The 27,458-nt window shown below is 38.2% G+C and overlaps 1 protein-coding gene across 1 annotated transcript in view; it reads left to right on the forward strand.

Moving 5' to 3' along the window:
• The window catches only part of MYO16 (myosin XVI), a 421,185-nt gene that overhangs the window by 134,015 nt on the left and 259,712 nt on the right, over nt 1-27,458 (forward strand). Inside the window, exons 14-15 of the mRNA XM_008143943.3 lie at nt 5,155-5,272; nt 10,672-10,819. Of these exons, the coding sequence (XP_008142165.3) occupies nt 5,155-5,272; nt 10,672-10,819 (266 nt within the window). The remainder of the gene's footprint in view (nt 1-5,154; nt 5,273-10,671; nt 10,820-27,458) is intronic.

Here is a 27,458-nt window from a genome sequence, read left to right on the forward strand (position 1 = left end):
AGACTTAAGCAGTCATTTATTAAAATGATCCTTTGAGAAAGAGCAGGCTATGTAATTTCTAAAATGCATTCTAGATTACTTTATGCAAATTGGCTTTGCTTTTTAGCTTAAGTGAATACATTCCAAGTTGAATATCTTTGGACAAGATAGATCTAACTCTTCCAAAATTAATTAGAATCTTGAAATCAATATTATACTATCAATGCAAATTTTAACTAAGACGATTTCTAATTCATTTTTGTTTTGTTTTATTTATTTATCGTGGAAAATTGAAGATGTCATAGATAAGTGATTTCTAGTCTCATCAAATAATATTTCCCAGGTTTGAGTATGGCTTAAAGTTCATGTCCATTATGCTTCTTTTTGCTCTTCCTTTAAATTATTATCTCCATGAATATTATTCATTATACAAAACATTAGCACATTTTTTTGCACAATGTCCAAATGTATATCTAGAAATCGCATGCAAGCATTGGCTACATTTATGAATCAACTGTAAATCTTTATAACATCACAGGAGTTCAGTGAAATTACATACATTTAAGTGATGAGCTGCATGAAAGGAAAATCTGATTAAGGAGATGAGTAGAAAAGAACATCCTTGAAATATGGAGCAATTTAGTAGAAAGCTTGATGCTTAGTACAGAATGAGATGCGTTGGATGGCTCTGAAAAGAGAGAAGCAAGTGGACTGAATTAGGGAGCCAGTCCAGCCAGATTAGATGGTGAGGCATCCCTCTGAGGTACCACGCCAGCAGACATGGGGCATGAGGCTGCCACGAGGGATGTGTGCAACTGACATACACATGGTGTCTTCTTCCATTAGCAAACACTGGGCGAGTCTAGCCCGAACGCTTTAGCCCTGCTTCTTAGCATAATGTGAAACAAAAACAGTCTTTGAAGGTTATTCTTATCAGCAGTTACCAGATACATAGTGAAAGAGTGGTGGGGACGTTTAAGGAAAGACACATTAGGACGGTCTTCCGCAGAGAATTGTGTGGAGTCTGAGGAATGGAGAACCTTTTCCTTGTGGTTTACATCAAAGGCTTAATTAAGGTTTTGCAAATTAAAGATTATAATATGGAATGTGTGTGTGTGTGTGTGGGGGGGGAGAACAAGGTGCTGGCCATTTGTAAGTTTCATGCTGTCATGGTAAATAGTATAGTACTCTCCATGAAGGGGGTGCGGAGAGGAAGATAGATTTACTTGCTCTCTGGAAGGTGAGGGAGGGGCAAGCATTGAGCTCCAGAGGTGATTTTAGTCACTTTAGGGTAGGCACCACATGTACTATTTAGGGGTACACAGCTGTGGTATTTCTGGATTTTAGCCTAACACTCAGTGGCCCCATCTTGAAAGTCTGCTTAGGTTTATGTTCTGCCTCTCCAATGGGCTTCTGACTGTGCTTTAGACAGTAGGCAGGTGGGTTTGAATCCTGTCACCATTGTTGTTGCTTTTGTTTCCCTGTAAAATTTCAAAACAGATAAGCTCACTTTAGAAGGCTGTTGCTTATAATCCCTGTGTTTCCGTTTTATACTATGGAAGCAGGGGATTTTCCATGGCTTGTTGGAACCTAAAAGTCATGATTTTTTGGGGAAAGAGGGAGTGAAAACTGCCTGAAACTTTTCAGTAATTCTGGAACAACAGAGTTTCAACTTTAAGAAGCATTCAATTTCGGTCAAGTGATTGAAACATTTATTGAGTGACTGCTTTTACAGAGCAGAATTATAGGGTCAAATTGATTAAGCCATTATTTTGTACTGAGGGGGGCACAGATTTTTTACTTTTAGAAAACACAGTAGGTTAACTACTACCATGATAATAGTGCATAACTTTTAATGGCATAATTATTAAAATTTTATGGGAAAATGATACTATACAATGTAAATAGGAAAAATCATGCTAATAAAATGAGTCAGTAAGTACTGAAGAAATATATACTTATTTCCCTTTGTCTACATTTTTTTAATTTAAAGTTTTATTACTGTGCAACACTCATTATTTTGTCTCAAAGGCAAGTTGAATGGTGGAATTCCCCCCCCCCCCCCTAGTATTTCTCTTAACACATTTGTCTAGTGCCACCTATTGGCCAAATGGCTAATTTTATATTAAAACCACTGGTTATTTCGAATTTAGAATACATAATGAAAGAATGCCATGTGAGTATTTATAGTATATTTTGTTTAGTGGTTTTAGTTTTATGCTTTGTATGTACTGTTTACTCTTATTCTAGCAGTAATAGCCCTATGATGCAGTGATTGAACACATTAATTCCACAGAGATTGTATTGAAATCTCAGCTCCACTATTTAAAAGTTCTGAACTTTGGGACACTTATGTAATTTCTCAATTTTCTTTTCTGTAAAATAGACACACTAGTTGTGAGGATTTAAGGGAAATATATGTATACACATATTCGTATATTCACACATACATGTATACTCCTGTATGTATATATAAAACTTTACATATATCCATATATAACTTTATATACATAAATGCACACATATATTTATATATGAAGTTATATATCTACATTTCTATTATTATTAACAAAAAATAAAATTAATCTTTATTATTTTCTGAGTGCTAAATGTGTGCCAAGCACCAATCTGAGGGCTTTATACACTTATAACCACCGAAGGAGTTATCCCTGTGTTAGAATAAAGGAAAATGAAGTTGGAGAAATTTAGGAAATTTGCTCAATGGGATATAATTTGTCATTAGCAGAACAGGAACATGAGGGCAGCTACTTCTCATTACAAAGCACATACATTTAACAATTACCCTATACTTCCTATTTGGGCACATGTCATTATTTATCTTTTATGTACTTTTTATTTGTTTGTTTGTTTTTTGAAATATATTTTATTGATTTTTTTACAGAGAGGAAGAGAGAGGGATAGAGAGTTAGAAACATCGATGATAGAGAAACATCGATCAGTTGCCTCTTGCACAACCCCTAACTGGGGATGTGCCCGCAACCAAGGTACATGCCCTTGACCGGAATCGAACCTGGGACCTTTCAGTCCACAGGCCAACACTCTATCCACTGAGCTAAACCGGTTTCGGCTTATGTACTTTTTATGTACTAATAAATATTCAGTTTGTTATCTGATACAACATCAAAAATTATTACATATTCTAAAACATTCTAATCCTTTTAGTGAAGTTTAAACAGTTGTTTAATGTAATAATATAAACGTTTAATCTGTGATATAGTGGGCTGGGAGAGGTTAATAGGGGGAAAGGAGGACCTATGTAATAATTTCAACAATAAAGATTTTAAAAAGGTAAAAAAAAGTGATATAATTGCATTATGAATTCCATTATGTATTTATGTAATGTTAAACTATTGTAAAAGAAGCAAAAGAGGAACTTCATAAAAACTATAATTATTTTTCAGAAAACATTTCTGCCATAACTACTATAATTCATTTGATTTTTAAAATTAGTTTATTATAAAGAGACTTAAATAATAGAGTTTTGGTAAAGATTTAGTATATGTTTATATTAAAAAAATCTAACTTCAAAACAGATATTTTATATATTTCATTATTACCACAACTCAACACTTGATTAACATCAAAGTGTTTTTCATAATCTTTCAAAACATAAAGTACTTCCAGGTGAATTGAATGCCTTGGTCTAGCAGTATCCAGAAAATTAAAAAATAGAAGCAAAGTTTCTTTTTTAAAAATTTAGATTAAAATTCTCAAAAATATTGTTAACTGAAATTATGATGAGGTGTTATTGTGCTCCCTCTTGTGGCTGATGCAGGAACTGTATTGAATATTATTTTTATCTTGAAAAACAACTTCATATTTTCATGCTATTTGGAGAATTTCTTGGCCATAATCATTATCACAAGCACAATAAATTATGAGAATAAATTGTGTTTGTCCTATAGTCAGTCTTTAAATAAACAGATCAAGAATGAATTTCAGATTCCAGGTTGATCTGAGGAGCTTTATTAACAGAATTTTAAAGCCTCAAATTCCTCATTTCTAAAAGAGAACACATGGAAATAAGAAATGCTGGGCACATAGCTTCATCTAGAATTCTTATTCTTGTTTATGTGGGAGAGAATGGTTGGTTTGAAGCAATAACAGGGTGAAGGGAGCATAATGTAGGGATTTGGTGTTGAAAAGAGTGTAAATTAAGTAAAAGTTAAAAGAAGGTTATAATCCAGTATTTAAGTGTGTTTATTAATTTTTAAATATGTTCTATCACTTCTTGTAACTTTAATTTCTTCCCTCCAAAGCCACAACAGCGTGCATATATATGATTTTTGATTCACACATCTTATCAATGTGTACATTTTCTATACATACCTGGTACATACTTGTGTTAAAGTTTAATTTATAAATTAGGCACAATAAAAGATTAACAACAATGACAAAATAAACAATTATAACATTACATCTTAATAGAAGTTATGTGAATGTGGCATTATTAAGTAAAATAAGGGTTACTGGACACAAGCACTTTAATGCTCCCACAGTTGATAATGATAACCAAGATGGCTACAAGTGACTAACAGGCATGTAGTATATGTAGCGTGGATACACTAGAAAAGGGATGATTCACTTTCTGGGTGGAATGGAGTGAGGTGACTGATGCAAAATTTCACCATGTTACACATGATGGACAGTGTGCAATTTAAAACATGAATTATTTATTGCTGGAATTTTCTATTGAATATATATTTTAAATATTTTTTTATTGATTTTAGAGAGAGGGAAAGGGAGAAGGAGAGAGAAAGGAACATCAATGTGAGAGGACTGCCTCCTGCTGCCCCCTACTCAGGATCAAGCCCGTAACCCAGGCATGTGCCCTGAGCAGGAATCCAACCAGAGACCTATTGGTGCATTGGTTGATGCTCAACCACTGAGCCACACTGGCTGGGCTCCATTTAATATTTTTGAACTATGGTTGACCCCAGGTAACTGAAACTGTGGAAAAGTGAAACCATGCATAAGGACACTACTATAATTTGCTGTAGAAGAGGGACTTCAAACATCCAACAAGGGGTTATATGAACAATAGGGAACCTCTTAGATAATGGAATATTTTCCATATCCTTGCTATTATTCTCTAGTTTTATGTAAAAACAAAAAACAAAACTGAGTTCAATAAATGGTCCTCTTTTCCTATAGGTCATGTGTATTTTAGAAGCCTTTGGACATGCTAAGACAACTCTCAATGACCTGTCCAGTTGCTTCATAAAGTATTTTGAACTACAATTCTGTGAGAGGAAAAAACAGTTAACTGGAGGTAAGTTTAAAATGAGCAAAGGGAGGTCTCACTTGCTACCAGAAGAGGGCAGAGGAACACAGGGCAATAACAGAGAACGCTGTGCATGCCTTTGTGTGTGCACATGCGCGGGCATATCTGAGCCATCAGGTTATGAGTTCTAAATTGTTTTGAATTAAAAAAAATATTTTGAAATGAGAGGTGAGTTTTTAAGATGATTATTGTATAAACTATATAATATGGAACCAAACCAAAAAAAGCTGAAATGAATCATATTTGCTGAATATAGAAATGAACTCAAATATGTCCTCAAAATATATTATAACGTGAGTATATAATTTCTTCATACAACATATACTACAGTCTACTTGAAACAGAATGGAATCTATATTTTTAAATGATTGAATTAAAACAAAAAGCAAAATATTACAGTAATCACCCAACTAAACCCAAAGAGACTGTTTCTTATTTGGTTTAAATATTTACTGTGTGCTTTATGAAAACCCCCTATTTTAAATTCAACTCATTTAGAATTCACTGAGAATTTTACATCTTTCTAATCAAAACAAATTATCCATGCAAATGAACAATATAAGTATAATTGCAGATGGAATGCCTAGTCTACTTAGAGGAATCAACTATTTTACAAAAGTTTTATAATAGCTGTTAGCATACAGATATTGGCTAATTTAATGATTTTTGAAAGATACCAATTTTATTTGGCATTTTCAAGTTACTCTATCTTCCCTTCAGAAACTAAAAGTTAGTTTTGACCACAATTTAGAAACAAAAATTTGTATTTGCCTGAGTTTATGTCAAAATCAAATGCTCACTAAGTGAAATTTGGTTTTAAAAAAATGCATAAAAGGGGCAAAAAGAGATAATTTTAGATGTCAAAATCAGAGGCTTAAATTCTGCAATAGGCAAGTTTTTTTTTGTTTGTTTGTTTTTAACCCATGGCTAAGAGCTCTACTTGAAGATCTGCTTTAGGGGGACCTCAGTGGAGAAAGGTCTCGAGGCACAAATGTCTTTATGTGTGGTTTTGGGACACCCCAATGAGACTGTTCCTCCACGTGAAAGGCACAGCTTGAACACTCTGTGACCGTAATTTCCCCGAGCTTTCAGTGGCCAGTGGTTGGAGCCGTAGAAGCGAAGTGGGTAGGACATTCCAAAAGCTGTGTTTTCAACCCCTTCTCACTCCGATGTATGACCCAAAGATAAGTAACGATGGGCATAATTTGAAGCTTGTTGAAATGTAGACTCTCGGGCCCAACTGCAGACCTGCTGATTTGGACTCTAAAGTTTGGGAGGCACTTTTCTAACCCAACCCAAGTAAAGTTGGACACTCATGTTGATGTGTAACTGACACAAAGGAGAAATTGCTTGTCTGGGTATCAGTCGCATGACTTTTTCCACCCTTTCCATTGGATACTCCCTTCACCAAGGTTAGAATATATTAGATGACTATGAAGGTCTCACCCATTGCTGATTTTGTTTAATAATTTTTCTGGATAGAATTTGACATGTCCTCTTCTCCAGGAATGTTAATTTATAAAGTGACTGTTACACTCATATAAAAAAGCACTAGAAAACGCTGCAGTGAACACTCACATATGGAGGCTTCTTGAATCAGCGGCCCCTATTAGCACGCAGTCCCACACAGCTTCAGCAGAATCACATCCACAAATACCTCTCACGCGGCTTCTGCAGGCAGCACACTGTGACTCAGCGATAATAAATATTCATAAAGATGAACCTGAGGCACTTCAAGATTCCAAAGTGCCCTTAGAATCATTAAGGAGTGATGAGCATCATTTCTGTATACTTTGAGCATTGTGCATAATCACATTTATTCTCCTCTTAGGAAAACAGCAATGCAGGCTCCCATGTAGGTAGGTAGGCAGCCTCCACCTTTCTCCACTTCCCATATTGTTTTTCTACTCATTCTGTTCTCCTAATTAGAACCCTTAATTCAATTCCTATTGCCTATCTTTGTTGGGTAGTTCCTTCCTTTTTTTTTTTTTTTAATTTTGGCCAAATGATTTTGTGGTGGTTTTCTAAAATGTTATGAATGAAACTACTACTAACAAATAAACAGCAAACAAATAAATAAGGCCAGTGCTAATTGAGACTTCATTAATAGAAGCAGAATGCCTAGAACATAAGTGGTAGGGGAAGAGGTCAGACTGGGAGTTCAGTTCTTTGTTTCCTGTATTTAAGAGGAAAAGTAAAGCATGTATTCAGAAAATGTTTATCAGGGAAGTGAAAATTGAAGTGTCATGTGTTTGGAGTGAGCTTTGAAGAAAGTAAACACATTTACAATGGAAAGAAAAAGACTCAGGGAAATACAACAACTGTTTTTAAGTATCTGCTACCGTGGAAAGGGTCATGCGTACACAGATGTAATATGCATCCCTTAAAAAGTTGGTGAATGTTCCAGAGAAGGGGTATTTTCACTTAATCACAAGAACTTTCCACCTTACTTCCTCGTGATTGCCAAGTGCTTTCTCACCCTGACACTGGGTGCCTTCGAGCATGGGAGAGGTGACACCAACCATGTTAAAATAGCCTGACCTGAGGTAGGACACCAGGACCAGCTTATTCTAAAGATGCTGCCCGCTGCTGTACATTCTTTGAGTTCAAATATGAAAGATTCTGTTACCTGATGGCTGGATGTTCTAATATCCAGTGGAGGGACTGGACAGCATTTATTGTGTCCAGTGCCTATCAGCACAGAACAAACAGAGTCAATATGTGGATGTGATATAGTGTGTTCCTGTCCAGAGCTACAGGAATGAAGTCCATTGATGGCAGAGATCTTGTCTGCCCTGGTTTATAGTACACATGCATTAACTATTCGTTGGGTTAATGAATCTAAGGAATGGGCATTGTAAAGGAACAATAAACTGAAACAGTCATTATTCAGTTCAGGGAGGAAATTGCGAAAAACCATCATTTTGTTGGAGCATTGTGCATAATCACAATCCTGGACTCATTCCTGCCAACGAAGGACGTGTTACTGAAATAGATAAGGAAGGTTATCAATAATTAACTCTGGATTAGTTTTTAAATCAGAGCCAAGTTTTGTTTTTTTCATAATTAGAGTTTGTGTATGCTAAGAATAGAACCATATTCTCTTTTCATAGAGCAGTTTATCACGTTGGAATGGGCAAAGCAGAAATACGCTGAAGGGTCTACAAAGGAAGACGACCCAGAGTCCACGTGTAAAACGTGAAGAATAGTTGGCTTCTTATCTTTTCTGTGCCCCAAAGACACCTACATATATTTAAGTAGATATTGAAATTTACTAACAATTGGAAATGTCTCTCAATAAATATGCCAAGGCTATGCTATCTTTTTGGGAAACTTAAAGCTAACACAAATGAGATGGAAAATATATTAAGGCATTTGCCTTGTCTTTTGTCAAATCTTTATTTTAAAAACAAACCAGAAGATAGTCTTTATCTTCATTATTACCATCAGTTATCCTTAGTATTATACTCTCAATTGGACTTTTTTTAAAAGCTTCAGAGAGCTTCAATTGATCTTATCTCCTTTGAAGAACAGCATCTTTTAGTGCAGACAGCCTGGGCTTTGGAGATAAGTCTTCTGGGTTTAAATTTAAAAAAAAAAAAGGTTCACAACAGAATTTAAATGATGCATTGTTTGAAAGCACCCAGCATAGTGCCCGGTATAGAGTAGGGACTCTAACTGGGGGTTCCTCCCTTTTGGAGTCCACAGGGAGCCTGGGACCTTTGTATCTGTGACTCCTCGTTTACTGATGGGGAAAGAGAAGTTTAGAGGGGCACGGAGATTGGCAATGTCAGATTCAGGACTAGTTCCTATACTTTGACTCCTAGTTGAGAACTTAGAGTTAATGATCATTAATAATGAAGTCAACAGAAATGGGTAAGTATGAAAGAGACTATTTGGTTATATTAATCAATAGTATGCTTCTGGTGATTGCTAATTGAAGGCATGGTGGGACTTTTGGGGAACAGGTCATGGTTTATAACTAGGTGAATGGGGCAGGGTAGGAGTTGGTGCTAGAAGTCAAAAAGGCAATGAAGGCAGGCATATGTTTTTCTTGAAGGAGAGGGAAATTTATATCCACTATTTTATATCATATTGAACACAAATTGGAGCTCTATAAAATACTTTCTTACATATAAAGTCTGCAAACATATATATTTTATGGTACCAAAACCTTTTGAGAAACATATATTCTCATGTAGATTACTGAAAAGATGCAGAGTGACAAGTATATATCTAGTCCAGAATATTTCTGACATAAAAGGTCTCAAATGGAAATTTGAATTTTGGGTTGTTTTATGTTTTCTTCCATCTAAAAGCTCCTTCAAGATACATATTTTAAAAAATGCTACTGATCAGACTCCTGCTAATCCACAGCAATTTTATTCACGGCTGGAGATGTGCTAACTAGGATGATTAGTAATTATACTGTTTTTGAATTTAGATGAAAGGTATTGAAGCCACTCTTTGATATGGAATTTGATTAGATTTGAATGCTGCTTCACATTAAGCCTGTATGTTGGTTGGGACAAATGGGTATAAGGTCAACCCTTTCTCGGAGTCTAAAAGCATGATGTCAGAAAGTCACCACTCAGCCCCCCATTCTCACACGATATTTCTTTAGTTGATGAGGAGACAATAACAGAAGGGAACAATTACGGCAGCTTATTTCCTGTGTGTATAGATTTTTAAAAAATATTCTCTTGATTCGTTAATTACTTTGTGGTTCATATTATTAACATTAAATGGAAAATGTTTCCAGCAAATAATATAGTTAGGAAGGCAACAAAGAGAAGAAAATTTAATAATTTAGACCTCAATTTGAAATTGCCAGTCACCTGACTAAATACACATGGAAATGGAAAAGAAACTACACCACCTCATCCCAATTTTAAACTCATGGATTATAGGGGTATTTTAAAGAGTCTTTCTTTATGCACTTTTGGCAACTTGTGTAATATTAATTTTCTTAATACTGTTTATTAATGTTGAGATGTTTTTTAAATACTGATAATCATTCTGTCTGGCTAAATTGACCCCTTACAATGTTTATAACAGGCACAGCACTATAATAGTGATTCCATTTGTTCAAGTAGACTTGTTGTATACAACCAAAGTTCCACACTAATGCAAGATATTAATAATAGGGGAAACAGTATGTTGGAGAGGGAAGAGAGAGGGCATAATGGAACTCTCATAATTTTCTGCTTAATTTTTCTGACCCTAAAAAATTTCTCTGAGAATAAAGTCTATTAACATTGTTTAGAAAAGGTCTTTGTTTGAAAAGACACTGTATTATTATCTTTGCAGTTAGCTCGTATGTGTAAATTTATGGAAATGAAACTAATAATGCCATTTAACAGAATCACTTCTGTTTTCTTAACCAGCCAGAATTTATACATATATGCTAGAGAAATCCAGACTCATTTCACAACCCCTTGGCCAGAGCAACTTTCTCATTTTCTACTTGTTGATGGATGGGTTATCTGCTGAGGAGAAATATGGACTTCACCTTAATAATTTATGTGCACATCGGTGAGTGACTGTCTTTTCTAGCTAGTAGTTCTGCTTTCAAATTTTGATTGCATTTTAGCAATCTGAAATTTTATTTGTATTTTTTCAGAGAATAAATGTGACTAAAAGCGATTAATTGGATACTGTTATGTTAGGACCATCTGTGTAACAAAGTATAATCATTTATTATTTGTTTAGGTGAAGTTTTGGGTATGTGTATTAACTAATGTTTCTATTGTCCTAGTTTTCAGAGGAGAATTAAAAAAATGTGTAGATATGGAACTTTTATGTTCTTTTGGGTATTTTGGATATAACATTAGTTATGCATTCTTTAATTTTGGTAGTCTTTTGAAATAATGGGAAATATTTTGGGGGCAATTATTATTCATTAATAACAGATGAGGTTACATAATGGTTTAAGATGAACAACACATAAACCCGGAGGCTGATTTTCTGCACTGGAGGCAGAAAGCATTTGTTACAATGAGGATGCATTGGTCATAGGATGGTGATGGAAGTGAGGGGTCATAAAGATATAGGAAGCAGACCAATGTCTTTGCAATGTGTGCATTGCCACTACTGCATGATCCAAGTGGTCTCCCCAGAAGGGTTGGTCCAGTTTTTAATCAGGACGAGAACGAAACAATCAGGAGAGTAAATGCCATTCCAAAGTGGGTGGGAGAAGGGAGAAAGAGGGAGCCGATGTGCTGATCCAAGCTCACTAGTGAATTGGCGCATGGCACGGAAGAACTAGATTCTGATTGAGATAAGGAGTAATTTCCCATATCTGTTAACACCTGATTCATAATTAGTAGGAAATTTGTTTGTGGGTTTGAGACGAATAGTGTGAGTTTTCATAATTTTGTGAGAAGTCCTATGAAAAAACTTAAAGAATGCCCAAGGAGGAGAAGCAGGGCCTGAGGACTAGTTGTGCTGTTTTTGAGATTTGAAGGTGAAGAAGTTGAGTATACAGTAAAATGGAGATGCCAAGTGCAAGCTGGAGTAAGAGGGATTTTTCAGGATGATGGGGTTGAGCTCCTAGAACTGGATGGAAGAGCTACGGTACAAAGTCTACCTCCGTCATTGCTGTGGGTTGAATGATGGTGGGACATCAAGCCAGGGGGAGAGAATGAATGTGCTGTATCCTAATTCACCATGACACTGTTAATCACACTCATTCTGCTTCACACATATTACACAGAGGTAATCACACATACTACATCCAGCAGTGTAGATATAGTTTGTCACTGCAAGTAGTAGAAGAAAAGAAGTCCAGAAGGTAAGTCCTTGTCAAAATTGTATTCTATTTAAAGCAATAGACTCTTTGGGGGTATACTGTCTCCCCAAACAACAGAGATTTAGAAGAAAAAGAAAATGCTAATATTGAAGCATAATATCCCACAGTTTAGGGACTTGTAAAAAAAAGTAGAGATTCTAAGGCCCTAGGGCATTAGAAATGTCTTTATCTAATTCCCTCTCTTCATAAAAGAGGAAATCAAATCCAGGTCTCAAGTAGGCTTGTGCTGAAATGAATATATTCTACAGCAGCAGTATGGAAAAAGCCTCTTACCTAGAATCAACTTTTGTTATTTCTACTCTGTCTCTAATGGGACATGTTCCCCGGAGGAAAATCCTCAGACGGGGAACCACCGTTTAGCTGCCCAGGGGTAGGCTGTGAGGAAGAAAAGTCAGGGGTTCCTGTGTTCCCGATCTTTCTTAAAAGCAAAACTCAAAGCTTAGAGCAGATCACCAGTTTAGAGTGTGTGACTGGTGTGTTTATGTGTGTGCGCGTGCACGGGTGTGTGCTTGGCGGTATGGACATACAGCGCTGAAGAAAAAAAGGCAGCAATCTAATCTGCCATTCAAAGAAACCATTTAACTTCTTGGCCTGTGGTTTGGACCAGTCTTTTGAAGGATGTGAATGTGTGGGAGAAAACAAGCATCTCTTTATTGAGAGCCAGTTCTAACATCCATTTCTCTTTGCAAAAAGAGAGTTTGGAATCACTTAGGCTATTTAGAAAGTCAAACAGTCAGGGGTTGCTTTGTGAGAAGCTCCAACAGGAAAGAACTTGGCAAAATAATGAATAATTCAATTCCCTTGAACAAAGAGGTTATTTTATTAAAATGTATTATACATGTCTAATGGGCACAAAACAACATTCCTCAATACAAGTATGCACTGCCACTCCAGATTCATAAAAGTATCAGTTGGAACATTTGAACAATGAGAATTCCAGAGACAAATTATTATTTAACAAGAAAGCAAGTTATTTTGCAAATTATAATACTCTGCCTATTACAGTATTTGTGTGTTTTATGTCAAGTGGGTCTTCTCACAGTTACACTATTGGTGTATCTTCTCACCATTCAGTGCTACTAATGTTCATTTGAGGAGTTTGACCTGAGGTCTCATCTTTTGTTTAGTAATTATGTATATGAAGTACCATAATTTGGGAAATTGTTTGGCTTGTTCACAGTATAAATGTGAACTTGCTACCTTTCTAACCTTTCACAAATTGATGATCCTCCTGAGTCTTAAAACAGTACACAAAGGTAAAGTATATCATGATATATATATATCCACACATATACATCTAAATACCTACACATGTGTGTATATATAAACACTATTATTGAGTGCTATCCATATCACATCTACTTATCTGATTTTCTTTAAAAAGGTGTCGACATATATATTAAATAGAACCAACCAGCCCCTACATTACCATCTGCAAGTCCTTTGCTTACTCAGTACTCATTCCACAGTGCATCTTGTCATGAAATTTTGTTACTCTATCTTGAGTCTTAAACAGTACAAAAATCGAAAGTTCGCTTTCTTCAAATGCATCTTTTCTCTTATTTATTAAAATGAACTCATTACCTCCATGAAAGAAACATGTAACAGTAACTGTGATCTGAAGATACTACTCATTTATCACATGTTCTTATGTGATTAGAACTCCAGAGGAGAAAAAAAAATCAACATGGTTTTAATTGATGCTTTCTAATTAAAGCTGGAGGTTTTGTAACTTTGAGTCTGTGTTTGGAAGTAAAACTTTTCAAAGTATGACATGAAAATTTATGGAGGTTTACTTCTGTGCTATTGCACCTAAAAATACTATTCTGTTTGTAAAAAATTGGGACAATATCTGGAAAAAGCAGAAAACACTGTTCAATTCTAGAATATAGATGGTACAGGTATAGGCATCAGCTCCTATAACTTAACTGCTTGCAAACAAAATTTAAATACTATGCATGGAATCTTTCCATACAGATTGTTAAAACCAGAGGGGAAAGTATCTAGGTGTCTAAAATTGAGCCGTGGCAATAAGATTGCACTTATTGAGAATTTCCACTAGATGGTGAACTCCCCACAAAGTCAGACAGAAGCAAAGGGGGAAAAATGAAAGCTCATTTCTAATGGTTTCTGTTTTATTTATGATTCTTCCTGTGATTTACTTCTGTTTTACATGGCTTTTTTACATGTATTTCACGTTCTATTTCAATTTTTGTATGAAATAATAACATTACATCTGAGGAATAAATGTAGTTTATGTTTGTGGGAATTGAGCTTTAAAGAAAGTTATAAATAGTAATGAATTGCTTATCTTCAGCCTCCTTTAAACAGCTTTTATGGGTTTAGTCCCAGAACAATTGGGCTCCAGAATCTGAAGAAGTTATTCTTAATCTCCCTTCATATTGAAATGATGGGAATGACATAATAACATTTCAGCAAAGGTCAGATTTTGAATTATACACTCAGAGCGAGCAATCGTTTGACTCAGAGCGTGTGACCTGTTTCTAACCTTGTGTGCTCGTGAAAGGAAACTCTGACTCACTAAGCACTTGAACATGTGACTGCTGCCCGGGAGTACACCTGTCACAGTGCGCTGCAGCCATGAACTCTCAGCGAAAGTTCATTTTTGGCTGAGGGTTTCTTATTCACATGGAACTTAACCTGAGGAAGTGTCACATAATTTCTTTTTAAAAGATAAGGGTAAACTTAAATATTATTTGAGGATGCTTCTTCATGATTTTGTGATATAATAACAGAGTTGACTGGCCACACATTTTAGACAAGCACAGCTTGAAGACAAAGGATCGAGACAGGAGGTATTATCATCTATGTCTAACTGACTCTATTAGTTATTTAAATGATGATCACAATTTAAGATATATAACTTAGGGAGCACTTAGCATAAGCCAGATGCTGTCCTAGTGCTCATCGCCTGTGTCTGGTTGAATCCTCGCCTGTAACTAAGCAGAGGGTGCAGCCCCGTGTCTGTATCAGATAGACCAGGACGTGAGGATGGAGAGGTTACCCGGGAGCCAGGTTTGAATCCAGGTCCTGCTGACTCTTAACCTCAACCCTGCATTGCTCTGCAGCAGTGTTGTTACCCAGAAAACAGCAGCCACTGCCTTTGCATTCTTGTGTCAAGGCTATTTTTTTTAAAGAAAATGGAAAGGACAACACAAGGTCAACAACTGTGCTTAATGAAATTTAAAATTGGTTAAGCAAAAGTGACTTAGCACATTCTGGAGTTGTCATCTCTACCATAATCATTTTCGGGTCGTTTCTTTATTTGAAACCACAAGAGCTGGAGGTTATAATACTGAAAATATGGAAAGGGTAGGATCATCTCGGTCAATGGATAGGTAAATTTCACGTGTGAAAAGCCAACAGGAAGGAGTCAGGGTCGGTGGCTTTTGTACTTCCTTCCATTCTTGAATTACATGCACTAGATGGTCAAGCAGCATGTCTGCCTTCAGTTAGGAAAATAGAAAGTCACTCAAGGGAGAGTGAAATGCTGAGTGTTGCTTTCTCAGTCAGTCGAGTAGACATAATAACACATTTTAAGGTTTATATGAGTGAATCTTTATGAATTTAAAGCACCAATTGAACATCCCAAATTCAGAATGTTCTGAAAACCAATTTTTAACTCATATGTGATTTTTTTTTTATAAAAAAGTAACACAACCTGAATTCATTTGGGGCAAATATAGACCTGAATTGATATGAGTATTTTATAATATTTATATATCTCACTTATTGAGAATATCCATATGTTTTTCCCAGAATTAAAAAGCTTCATTATGGGATAACTGCCCAGCCCCACGGGATATAAACATTACCCTAATTTTCAAAACCCTCCAAATTTCTGAATAACAGAGCGTATTTGTCTCCAAAAGTCTAGGATAAGGGCTGTGGCTTGCATAATCTAGTTTATGTGGGTCTGAAAACATGCAAGTAGTTATATTTCAAAGTGAAGACACATCCCGCCCCAGGACCACAAGGCAAATGCTCACTGACAGTGATCTCCACATGTGCTTCCCTGTCTCAGCAGGACCCGTCCACTTCAACACACTCTCTCCCGTCCTCCCTCTTAATCTCTCTGTGTCTTCCTCTGTCGCTCTTGTCCCTCTGTCTCTCTACCTTTGAAATTGTTTCTTCTTGATAAATAAGAAATATTTCATTGTATTGTACATTATGAATAACTGCATCAAGACACTACACAGGCATGGATTTAGAGAGCAATCCTTTGCCAGTGGTGGTGCTGTCTTTTGTAAATGGAGGTGTGGCTCTTGGAGACTCATGAAGCTTGTTGAGAAAGGCCACAGTCTTCTCAAGTGTTTGGTGACTTCACTTCCATTTTAGAGGGACTTGATCACAGCTCCATGAGTATGTGTGTGTGTGTGCATGAATGTGTGTGTGTGTGCATGAGTGTGTGTGTGTGTGTGTGTGTGTGTGTGTTTGAGAATTTGTCTCCTGTGGCTATAGAGCAAACAATATCCCACACTTGGGTGCAACCCTCTACCAGTCATGTCCACTCTTGTGTGTCTTGCCAAGGCTGTTGCTAACATTTCCTTTTCTCTCCCAGCCCCACTTGCCAGCCTCTTCCTCCCCTTGCACTTGGTAGCCCCACACGACTGTGTACACCGAGCCTTCCTCTGGGTCAAGAGTGGAGTGACCATCTCCCTGTGACAGTCCTGTCATTGGTGTCACCCTCGGAGCCTGGGTGAGCCGTGACCCATTGTCCCAGCTCACATCTGCTCCAGCCTGACTGTCCTCTTACTGACTCAGTGGCCATTCCTCTTTTTTCTTGAATATAACACAAACATATCTATTATCGGTGCTTTCCATATGCACTTTCCCTAGCGGTCCCCCACGTTTCCTTTGCACTTCACAGGAAGTATAGGATAGACATGGCACCGGGGAAGATAAGATGCTGTTCTCCTGTGGCCATAACCACATTGCCAAAATCCACACATATGAATTGCTGTTCGCAAAACGGGGCCTGCGTAGCCTATAAAGTCAAGTCCTGCACTTGAAGGCATCTGGGAGGATTGTATCCTCAGTATGGGGTGACTTTTGAATTTCATGAAAATTCAATGATAAATACATGTGAACAGCTAAACACAGTGTACTCATTATCTAAAAGTGCACAGTTTAGATCAGGACACTCCTCACGCTGTCTGGGTATTTGGGAAAATTTTGCAACCACTCTGTGCCTCCCTTTGCTCATTGGTGAAGCAGGGCCAACCTCACAGCACTGTGATGAGTGAGGACCACGTGGGCTGCCATGTGAACCCCTAGAGAAGCATGGGCCCCAGGGAGTGCTACAGAAGGACCAGTTAGTGTTGTCGACCATTGTTATAGCAGGCCCTTTCCCAATGGAACCGTGTGAAAATACTGAAGTAATAGCTGCTAATGCAAAAGATTATGGGTTCACATCACAACTTTAGTTCACGCAGAACAAGCATGTCAAACTCAAAGGCTAACTCAGGCCAAATAAATGAGGCTTGCGGCCTGCGGGCTGCAAGTTTGACAGGCTTGACGTAGAAGAATTGGAATCTTGGGCAGTCTTCCTCCCAGTTTATGCTGCCACCTCAGCACAGCTCTGCCCAGGGACATTGCTGAACTTCTGTTGTATATCTAGTCTGAACTTTGATTCTCATGTTATTGTGATGAATTACTTATTTCAGTTATTTAAATTTAGTTGGATTTTTTTGGCGAAAATCAACATAGCCTTTTTGATGAAGTAAGAGCGATTGAGAGTAGATATGGAAAGGACAATGGCCCGGGCGATAGGCAGCAGGTGGTGCAGATGTCCTGAGAAGTCTCGGACTGGTCTCTCATTGGCCCCCTGGCTCAGCTTCTCTGCGCTTCTTCTTACAGAACAAGAATCGAGTGTTGTTACTGAGATTCAAAGAAAAGTACAACCTTAGGCAGAGCATGAGCACTTCTGGAAAACTTCCTGTCTCACATTTTTCCCAGGGGGAAAGAAAATCAATTCAGATGCTTCAAATGCTTTGTTTATCTGCACCAGCTAGAGTAAAAAAAAAAAAAAATACAGATTTCCTGTAAGTCTAGAAAACCTGCACCTATTTAATCACAAGACATGATGATCTCCATAGGATTTTGAAATGCATGATTGGTCACTGATCATCTATCTCTTCAAATGGATTCAGTCAGGTTCAAAGCAGACACACATGTGGATTTTTCAGGGTGAGTTTGGAAACTGATAACGTGACGTGGATATTTATGTAGGATCCTATGATAAAATGTGTGTGTTTATGTGTGTGCACACAACTCTACAATTACAGTTTATACAGTGATAAGAATGAGCACTTTGAAGCTATTTCTGTTCTTGTAAATCCACAGCCCAATCTGAACACATGCGGGCAGTATAATTAAAATCATAATAACTGACATTTGTTCAGCCCTGGGTTAATGAAGGGAGCTGAGCTAAGAACTTGACAGACATCATCTCACTGTGTCCACAGCCCAGCCTGACACAGGAAAGGGAATCATCCACAGTCACTTGCCAAGAGCAGATGAGCCACAGCCTCCTCCAGAGCTTTCTGAAACACACCGCGGTTCTGTCTCTCAAACTCTGATTTCTCAATAGCAGGTGAAACATTTTGTGGACCTATTTGAAAAGGAGCCACAAAAGGACTGCCATACTTGGACAGGCTGGAGCCCCTGAGGGCACAGACCACAGTGGCTGGTCTCCTGTCCTGGTACTGGGTCCTCAGCTGCAAGGATGCTCGTTGGCCACAGAATACTGGGAGAGTCAGAGGCAGAAAGAGTGAAGAGTTACAGGAACACAGTGAGGACAGCGTGGCTACTGGGTTCCCGGGGCTCATAGTCTCTGACTCTACGAGAACTATTTCAGAGGAATGGGTCTGTTGCAGCTAATGTGGGGGATTGAGGCCGAGAGGGATCTTCATTAGTGGGATTCCTGAGGGTTATGGGGTCTCATTTCCAGAGTGATGCTGCTTGGACAAGGAGGGTGGCTAAGGAAAGAGAAACTTGACCTCTGGCCCTACTGAGTAGACCTCACCTGGGTCCTCAGCCTCATCACTTTAACTTCCCCAAATAAATGAGTCTTCTCCCCACAAGTGTCCCTTCCCCTCTGCCTTCTGAATTCTCACTCTTTCTTGCAGATTCAGAGTTCTCAGAAATCAGGCCCAGCACTTTGGCCTCCTTTATGTTTTGGTTGCTTGTGGGATTCTGCCACACCAGACTTCCCGCTCACCTCATCATCGATGCACATGCAGACACTTTATATTTCACATGGATTCCTCCTACACCAGATCTTCCTTAGCCAGCCCGTATGTGCATGCTGTGATCTCAGAGCCTAGGTCTGGGCATTGGTACACAAGGGGTTACATTTCATTTGTTAGCTTTGTCTGTTCTGACACCAGCATGTCTTTTGTTATTGAACTCTGGGCTCTATGAAGCTTCCTCACCGCATCTCACGTCTCCCACCATCATTTACAGCCTTGGTTGCCTCAAGAGGAATTAACTCAGTAGAACATTTGAGTGCTGGAGCTAATACATGAAGCCGATTCTTATATGAAGATATATTTATGGCCTTATAAGCACTTGGCCATCTAACAGAATTCTCTAACTGAACATGTCCCAGTCTGATGAACTCCCAACCCTACCCAAACCTGCTCCATCCTCAGCTGGCCACTCCAGGCTTCCAGAACCCCAGACTAAAATCCCATGGAGTGTCATTGACACCTTTCTTTTCTCAACCACCGTCAACTCATGAAGTTGGTTCTACTTCTCACTCTCTGCTGCCGCCACCCAGGGTGACTCACCCATGTGCCTTGCTGGGATGATGGCATTCATCTTCACAGGTCACCCTTGTCCCCCATAAGGAGCCAACCCTCAAGCTAATAGTCAACAGAACTATTCTTTGAAGTACTCTTCTGCTGATGCCACCGTCTTTCCTTATTTCTCTGAGACCCACCAGTGGCTTCCAAGGCTCTGTATGATCGTGTCCCTCTCAGTGTAAACCTTCTTCCCAGTCTCCCTGTGGCCCCCCACTAGCCACCCTGGCCTCCTTATCATGCCATGAGCTCCCCGGGCATATTCTCACCCTAGGTTTTCTCTAACTGGTCCCTCTTCCTGGAATGTCCTTCCTCCAGATGCCACATTGGCTACTTTCCTTCTTTTTAAAAAAATATATTTTATTGATTTTTTACAGAGAGGAAGGGAGAGGGATAGAGAGTTAGAGACATCGATGAGAGAAAAACATTGATCAGCTGCCTCCTTCACACTCCCCACTGGGTATGAGCCCACAACCAAGATACATGCCCTTGACCAGAATCAAACCTGGGACCCTTCAGTCCGCAGGCAGATGCTCTATCCACTGAGTCAAACCTTTTAGGGCCTTTCTTTATTTCTTCAAGATTTTTCTGACATCTCCTCTTCTCATTGAGCCCCTGATAGAACTGCCACCTGAATTGAACCCGTCCTCCTAAGCTCTTTTACATGCCCTGCCTGCTTTTCTTTATAGCACTCAGCACCTTGACATGCTCTATAATTTACTCTTTAATGATACTTTCTGTGCCTTGTCTCTGCCCCTATGTGACTGTAAGCTCCACTAGGGTGTGGATGTTTGTCTGAATCATTGATTAGTTGAAAGTGGCTGGAATAATTCTTGGCACAGAATAGGTTCTGAGTAAATACATGTTGATTGTGGAATATATGAAAGTATCGGTTTACCTAACGTCATTGAGTATGTCTTATTCTTATCCCCCCAAGTATTGCTTTTGCTTAAGATAAATTATTTTAAAAAAAATAATGGCATGACTTTTCATGTTTAGGTTATTATTCACTCTAACCTGGGGCTTTCCAGCACTACTGAGGGGTTTTGTTTTCATATTTGTTAGTTTTGTCTGTTCTGACACTAACATCTCTTTTGCTAGTGAGCTCTTTCAGCTCTATGAAACTTCCTATGGAACCTTGAAGGAAGAAAGGTTCCTTTTACCATCAGTGTAGGGTCATAGAGTCAAAACTGTATATTAAAATATACCAAATAATCTCTGTTTATATATATTAAAAATTCATTCAGATAGGATGCTTGGCTCCATCAACCTGTCCAGCCGGACACCACAGATAAGATGTGTCATGAGATTTCATAGCCATGCAAGTCGAGTCTAAGATGCTATAAGCTAGTGGAGTTTGTCTCCTTCATTATGTGACTCCTTCCAGTCACAGGAATCTAAACAGAGCTCCAAAAACACCGCAGAGCCCAGCCCACACGATTCTGAGTCATGGGAAAAGTCATTAATTGTGCTTCCACCCTCTGCTCCACAAATACCTTCCTCTTGGCAAGTGCAAACTGCTGAATGATCATTACTAATAAAGTGCTTCAAAAAGTCACTCTCACCCCCTGTGGTCTGAAGGGTCAATGATGCTTGAACTTCAATAGAAAGAAATTGTCTTTATTCAAGTCAGTTGTAATCTTATCGGAATCACCTGGAATCAGTTAGTAGTGTATTATTCTCAAACTTTCTTCACGTACGGAGTTTTAAGTGCTGCATTTTCCCATTGCTTTAGAGCTCTGTATCACAGAGCTCGGTCATTGCCATGTCACACAAATGCAGTCAGTGGGAATTGTATTGTTGTGTGTCGGTAGGCTCTCTTCAAGAACATGGCGTAGCATGCCAACACGCTTATGTTTTCACACCTTCTGCTGTAGATGAAGGCCAGAGGGTTTTGTTCAGCTCCTCAAGTCTATTTTAAGATGTTTGTCATACCCTTAGGTATTTAGCTTATTTTTTTCATATTAATCCATACCCACCAATAAGTGATTTATGAATTTTGTTGCTCTAAATGTGACATCTCTTTTCTCAACTATTTCATGGGGTCCAAGGAAACTTATTTTGAGCCTACAAAGGCTTGCACTTGTCTTTCCATCTAAGTGGCTTGTGTTCATTGGTTCCTATGTTCTCCAGCCATTGTGTTGTTCAGAATTAAGTAAACAGTATCGTTTTGCACAGTGATCTGAGCATCAGCTACAGGCATCCCAGAGTTTAAAGACTATTGATGAATTATCCTGAAATGGCATCACTGTGGTTAGTACTAGCTTTCCTGTAGCATCTTTTAAGATGTTTGACTCACCAAGTCTTCCCTGCCTCAATAAATGCGTCTGGACTCACACCAAAACCTAACATGTTTTCCTTAACTCTCTTTCCCAGACCATTGGCAAGTCCTGTTGGCTAGGCCTCCTACATATACAGCACACCTGGTTATCTCTCCCCATGTCCCTGCACAGCCCCATGATTGTCTACCATCATCGCTTACCTCTATTATTCAAGCCTTTCTTTTGGGTTTCTTAACACTGACTGGCCCCACCAATAGCCACAACCCACTCTGTAGTAAAGGTGCTCTTTCTAACGTAGAAGTCAGTTTTAATCACTGCTCATCCACCTTGAAGCCTCCAGCATTTTCACCTGGAGCACAGAACAGACTTCCATCTCTGGCTTTGTTCATGGGCTTCTGGTTCACGCCCTTGCTCTGACACCCACCACTCAAGCAAGACACCTGCTCAGAGGGCTCATCCTCCAGTCCTCCTTCTTACCACCCTGGCCTCCACTCAAGCATCACATGCTCACATAGCTCTTGCACCATGAAATGCATGGAGGGGTTCTGACAGCATGCTGAGCAGAGAAGAGAGCAATCTAGAAGACCAGCCATCAAAGAGGCTGCAGGAAACCAATTCAAGGGGACACATATCTTCACTAATGTTTCTCTCACCACTTCAAAAGTTGCTATTATCTACTGCATCCTAGGAACAGTGGTCTTTTCTGGGGATGCAAAAATAAGAGACGGTCACTTCTGTGAGGTGGCTCAAAGTGTTCAAAATCTAAGCAATCTGCATGTAGCCATCAATGCCACAATGTGAGAAATGTCCCGAACATCCCACAAAGGGGTTCCAGGGAGCACTACAGGATGCTTTGTGCCCAGGCTGTGGGAGGAATATGAAGTAGAGGCTGTGAGCAGAGAGATGGATACAAGTGTGGCTATAGTGGGTGAAGTCACGGGTCACGGAGAGAAGCAGAAACTGCTGAATCTACTGGTCCATAGAGGAGAAACAGGAGTGGTGTTTTCTAATGCAATTTTTAGAGAGAAATACGAGCAATGCCACAAAAGAATACTCGCCAGTCGTGGGCTCACTCCAGATCGGCTCTTTCCTTACCTGAAGACTACGTCCTTCACACTGACAAATGCTAATTAATTGCACCCAATTCATAATCAGTTCACCTTTTGAATTGCTGGTGCTGAATAATATAAAAATATAACATACTACAGAAATAACTTATTTCAGATTGTAGTTCTTTTTAGGTTACAAGCGCTTTGTTGGGGGCTAAGACTACTAAGATGTAAAATAACCTGTGGCTGACTTTCCAGAGTCCTAGTGTGAAAGAGACCCGTAAATAGACGAGTGAGAGCCACCAGTGGACCTCAGCCAAGAAACACATCTCAGACAGCGTGATGCCCTCGTGATCGGAGGAGCAAGCATTCACCAAATAAAGAGAATGCCCCAGATGGAGATAGAACCCAACTAAAGGACACCCAGGGAAAATGAGTGTGTTGTGTCCAAACGCCAATGGTTGTCCTAAGTGAGGAGTAGTAAATAATGAATTATATTTGCACTTTAGCATCTCTTCTCCCTTATGTCTTCCCCCACACAAGAGCAAGAGTGATTTCCAACATCCCTTGGGGAGGGTGAAACCAACTGATGCCTGCCACTTCCCGGAGATGCTGCTATAAGCGGTGTAGGGCGCAGCCTGGGCATTAGCCTCGCCACCACGGGACTCCAGTGCGCTCTAATGAGAACCACTATCTCAGGTAAATCAGGAGCTGTGGTTCCGCAGGTGCCCACCTTTCAGAGGTTACCTGTGAAATCCACATCAAATTTATTTTGTTGAATTTATAATCAAATAAGACCACCTGACCTGGAAATGTGTTTATATTTTACCAGATTGCCAAAATTTTGCAGATCGTGCTTTGAGAAAGGTAAAGTCAGATATCCCGCTGTGTGAAAACAAACATAAAGGGCGGACATGACATTGTCATGGCAGGGAAGTGTTGATCTCTTTACGGAAATGCAAACCAAATTCCATTCTCACAACAACCTCACAAGGCAGGCCTTTCCTGCCATCTCCACCGAGAATGGACAAAATATAGAGAAACGGAAGCTCTGGGATGTCCTAAGCCAGGACATCAGTCACACCCGGAGCCCGAGCTCGCATACTGTCCATGCTGCACCATCTTGCCTCCGTGTTGCCAGACACATTTTCAGTAAAGTTACCAGGGACTGCTTAGGCAGGGCTCTGATGGAAACGTCTCTGTGAGAGTTCTAGAACTTTCTGTCTTCCCGAATCTCTCATTTTGAAGTCCCTGCTCCAATCCCCAGTCTATATTTCTCAGTTCAGTTGTCAGCAACACCTCTTTTAAAGAGGCATCCGTGTGCTTGCCTTCCAGGGTTTCCTCTCTCCCCATCCTAAGAGGGGAGGAATGTGAAGGTTAGAGAGATGGGAGAAGCTTGAAAAAGAGAGGAAACTGCGATAAATTCCTGAGGCCTTCAGGAAAGAAGTGAAGAGAGCGTGGGGCCAGCCGGAGGTGAGGAAGGCTCTGAGGATGAAGGGTAGAAAGGCCTATGCAAGTGCCAGACATTTCATCATATATTATGTCAATAAATGCATTAATATAAATAATTATTAATAATGTACATATATCACGACATAAATATATCAGGTATGCTACATATAATTTTCTATATAGATGTGATATAAAACATATTATTACATATAAAATATTCTTATCGATCATAATATGTTATTAACATATGTAGTCCCAAGTGTTTTATATCTGATCAGCAGTGTGTCACTTACCTAGAAATATGGAAATTTTTGCATTTGGGTAAGTTGAGTGGATGTTAACATATAAGAATGACATGATGTATATAAACAACTAAACATGAATAATTGAAAGGAAGAATGGAGAAGTTTGTTAGGCAAAAGGAGTGGATGTGGACAAATTGTGTAGATTTAAAATTTATGTGAGGGAATACACGAACAGAAGTAATGTAAAATAAAAATTCATAGAAAAGAAGTGGACCAAAGATGTACTTATTTTTTAACCTAAATTGCCTAAAGTAAAATAGTGAACAAAGTATATTATCAAATGACAGTTTTTTATATCAATACCATATTTTTTGATGCTTATGATATACTTACTTAAAAATTGAGCCTTATATTTTAGCCAGAGAGTAAAGTCTTATACATTGCAAAAATCAGAAATTGCACAGCATATATTCTTTTCACAATGCAATAAAATTAAAAACTTAATAAAGAATCAAAGACAAACACACAAAAATCACTAAAAAACTAAATAGTTATCATTGGCAATATGGACAAAGAGTATAACCTAATAGGTAGTGTTGCTACATAAATAAAAATCTTTTGTGCAAATCTGAAATTGACTCTAAAAGAAATAAGAGATCAAATTAGATGAATGTCTAGAGGGAACCCAGGCTGTTTCCACCCACAAAATGAGCCATGCCCAGGAAATTCCAAAGAATATACTTTGAAACCTTCAAACAACAGAGAATTGTTTAAGCCATTGCAAAAATTAAAGCATGAAGAAAATCCTTTGTTCCTTTTGTTAAGAAGGCAGCCATATACAGAAGAAAAACCCCAGAGTTCCAAAAAAATATATGAAAAGAAGCATGTTCTCACAAGTAATCAAGGAAATGCAAATTGAAAAAAAATAATCAGATACCATTTCGCAATGACATTTGCAACAATAACAAAAATCAGAAAATAAGAAGAGCTGGGCACCTACACACTGCTGAGCATTCAAATTAGTACAAACAATTTGAAGAACAATTTGGTAATATTTAGTAAAGGTAGACATGTGGCCCTGGTCAGGAAGCTCAGTTGGTTAGAGCATCATCCTGATATGCCAAGATTGCAGGTTCAACCTCCGGTCAGGGCACAAGAGGAAGCAACTAATGAATGCATAAATAAGTAGAACAACAAATCTCATTCTCTCTCTCTCTCTCTCTCTCTCTCTCTTCTCTCTCTCTCTCTCTTTCTCTGTCTCTCTCTCTCTTTTCCCCTTCCTCTCTAAAATCAGTAAATAATAAAAAATATTTTAAAAGGTGGACATATGCATAACCTATCATCATAGGTCATTATTACTCCACAGGGGGCTCTTTGTAATATCTGTACACATTTGTGGTCCTCACAACTCAGGAAAGGGGGTGTTACTGACATCTAGTGAGCAGGGGCAGAGGGTGCTGCCCAATACCCCACATTCCATAGGATGGCCTCACAGCAAAGAATTATCTGACTCCAAATAGTCACGGTCCTGAGGTCGAGAAACTCTGACTTAGAAAAATCCCCAATGTGCATAAATAAATATGTACATGGCTTTCACTGACATATTCTTTAAACATACAAGTAAGTGGAAAAGACAATAAATGACTATATTTAAGGAAATGAATACGTTACTCAGACTGGAGTGGTGGTATTTTAAAACAATTTAAATAAGTGAACCTAAAGTGTATCTGTTAAGAATAGATTTTAAAAGCTAAAGTTGAGTTAACAAAACACTTTTTCTGTATTATGCATGCAATCTAACTACTATTTATATAATTTTAAGTACACACAACATTATGTACTTTATAGGTACTTAAATGTAACTTAATTTCATTTAAATATAAACTAAACTGATATATACAAATTTGATCATACTAATTTAATCTGATAAGAAAAGAAAAGAATGTATAGATGGAAATGTTAATTTTATCTGTGAAATTTATTTGTAAACAATAAAGGTCTAAAGTAAATGTATCACAATATTGCTATTTTCATATTTCTGGAAAATGATGCATTGGCTGTCTCTATGTTCCTCTTTTAAAACTTGAAACATTTCTGATATTCAAAAAAATTTTTAATTAGAATTTCAGTATGTCTGTGCTAGCAACACATCAAAAGATATAGTAATAAAATAAAGAATAGGCAATTATCTGACTTGTAGATATAGAGGCATAAATAAAATATTAGCAAATTGAATCTAGCAGTCCATTAAAAGATGATCAATATTAGGAAATTTAAATATTAGTACACATCACATCAATAAGTAAAAAGAGAAAAATCAATCGATCATTTTAAAAGTGCCAAAACACAAAACAGCCAACTTCCAAATCTTTTTTTAAATTAGAAGTAAAAGGAGTCTTTCAGAAGACATCATATTTAGTTGTGAAATAGTTCCAGGCTCTTTTTAGCGTTGATTCTAAAGTTGGAATCATTACGATAAGAGAAGAATATAAAAAGCAATTCAAATTAG

The sequence above is a fragment of the Eptesicus fuscus genome, chromosome 8 (genome assembly GCF_027574615.1).
Source record: "Eptesicus fuscus isolate TK198812 chromosome 8, DD_ASM_mEF_20220401, whole genome shotgun sequence".
NCBI lineage: Eukaryota > Metazoa > Chordata > Mammalia > Chiroptera > Vespertilionidae > Eptesicus > Eptesicus fuscus.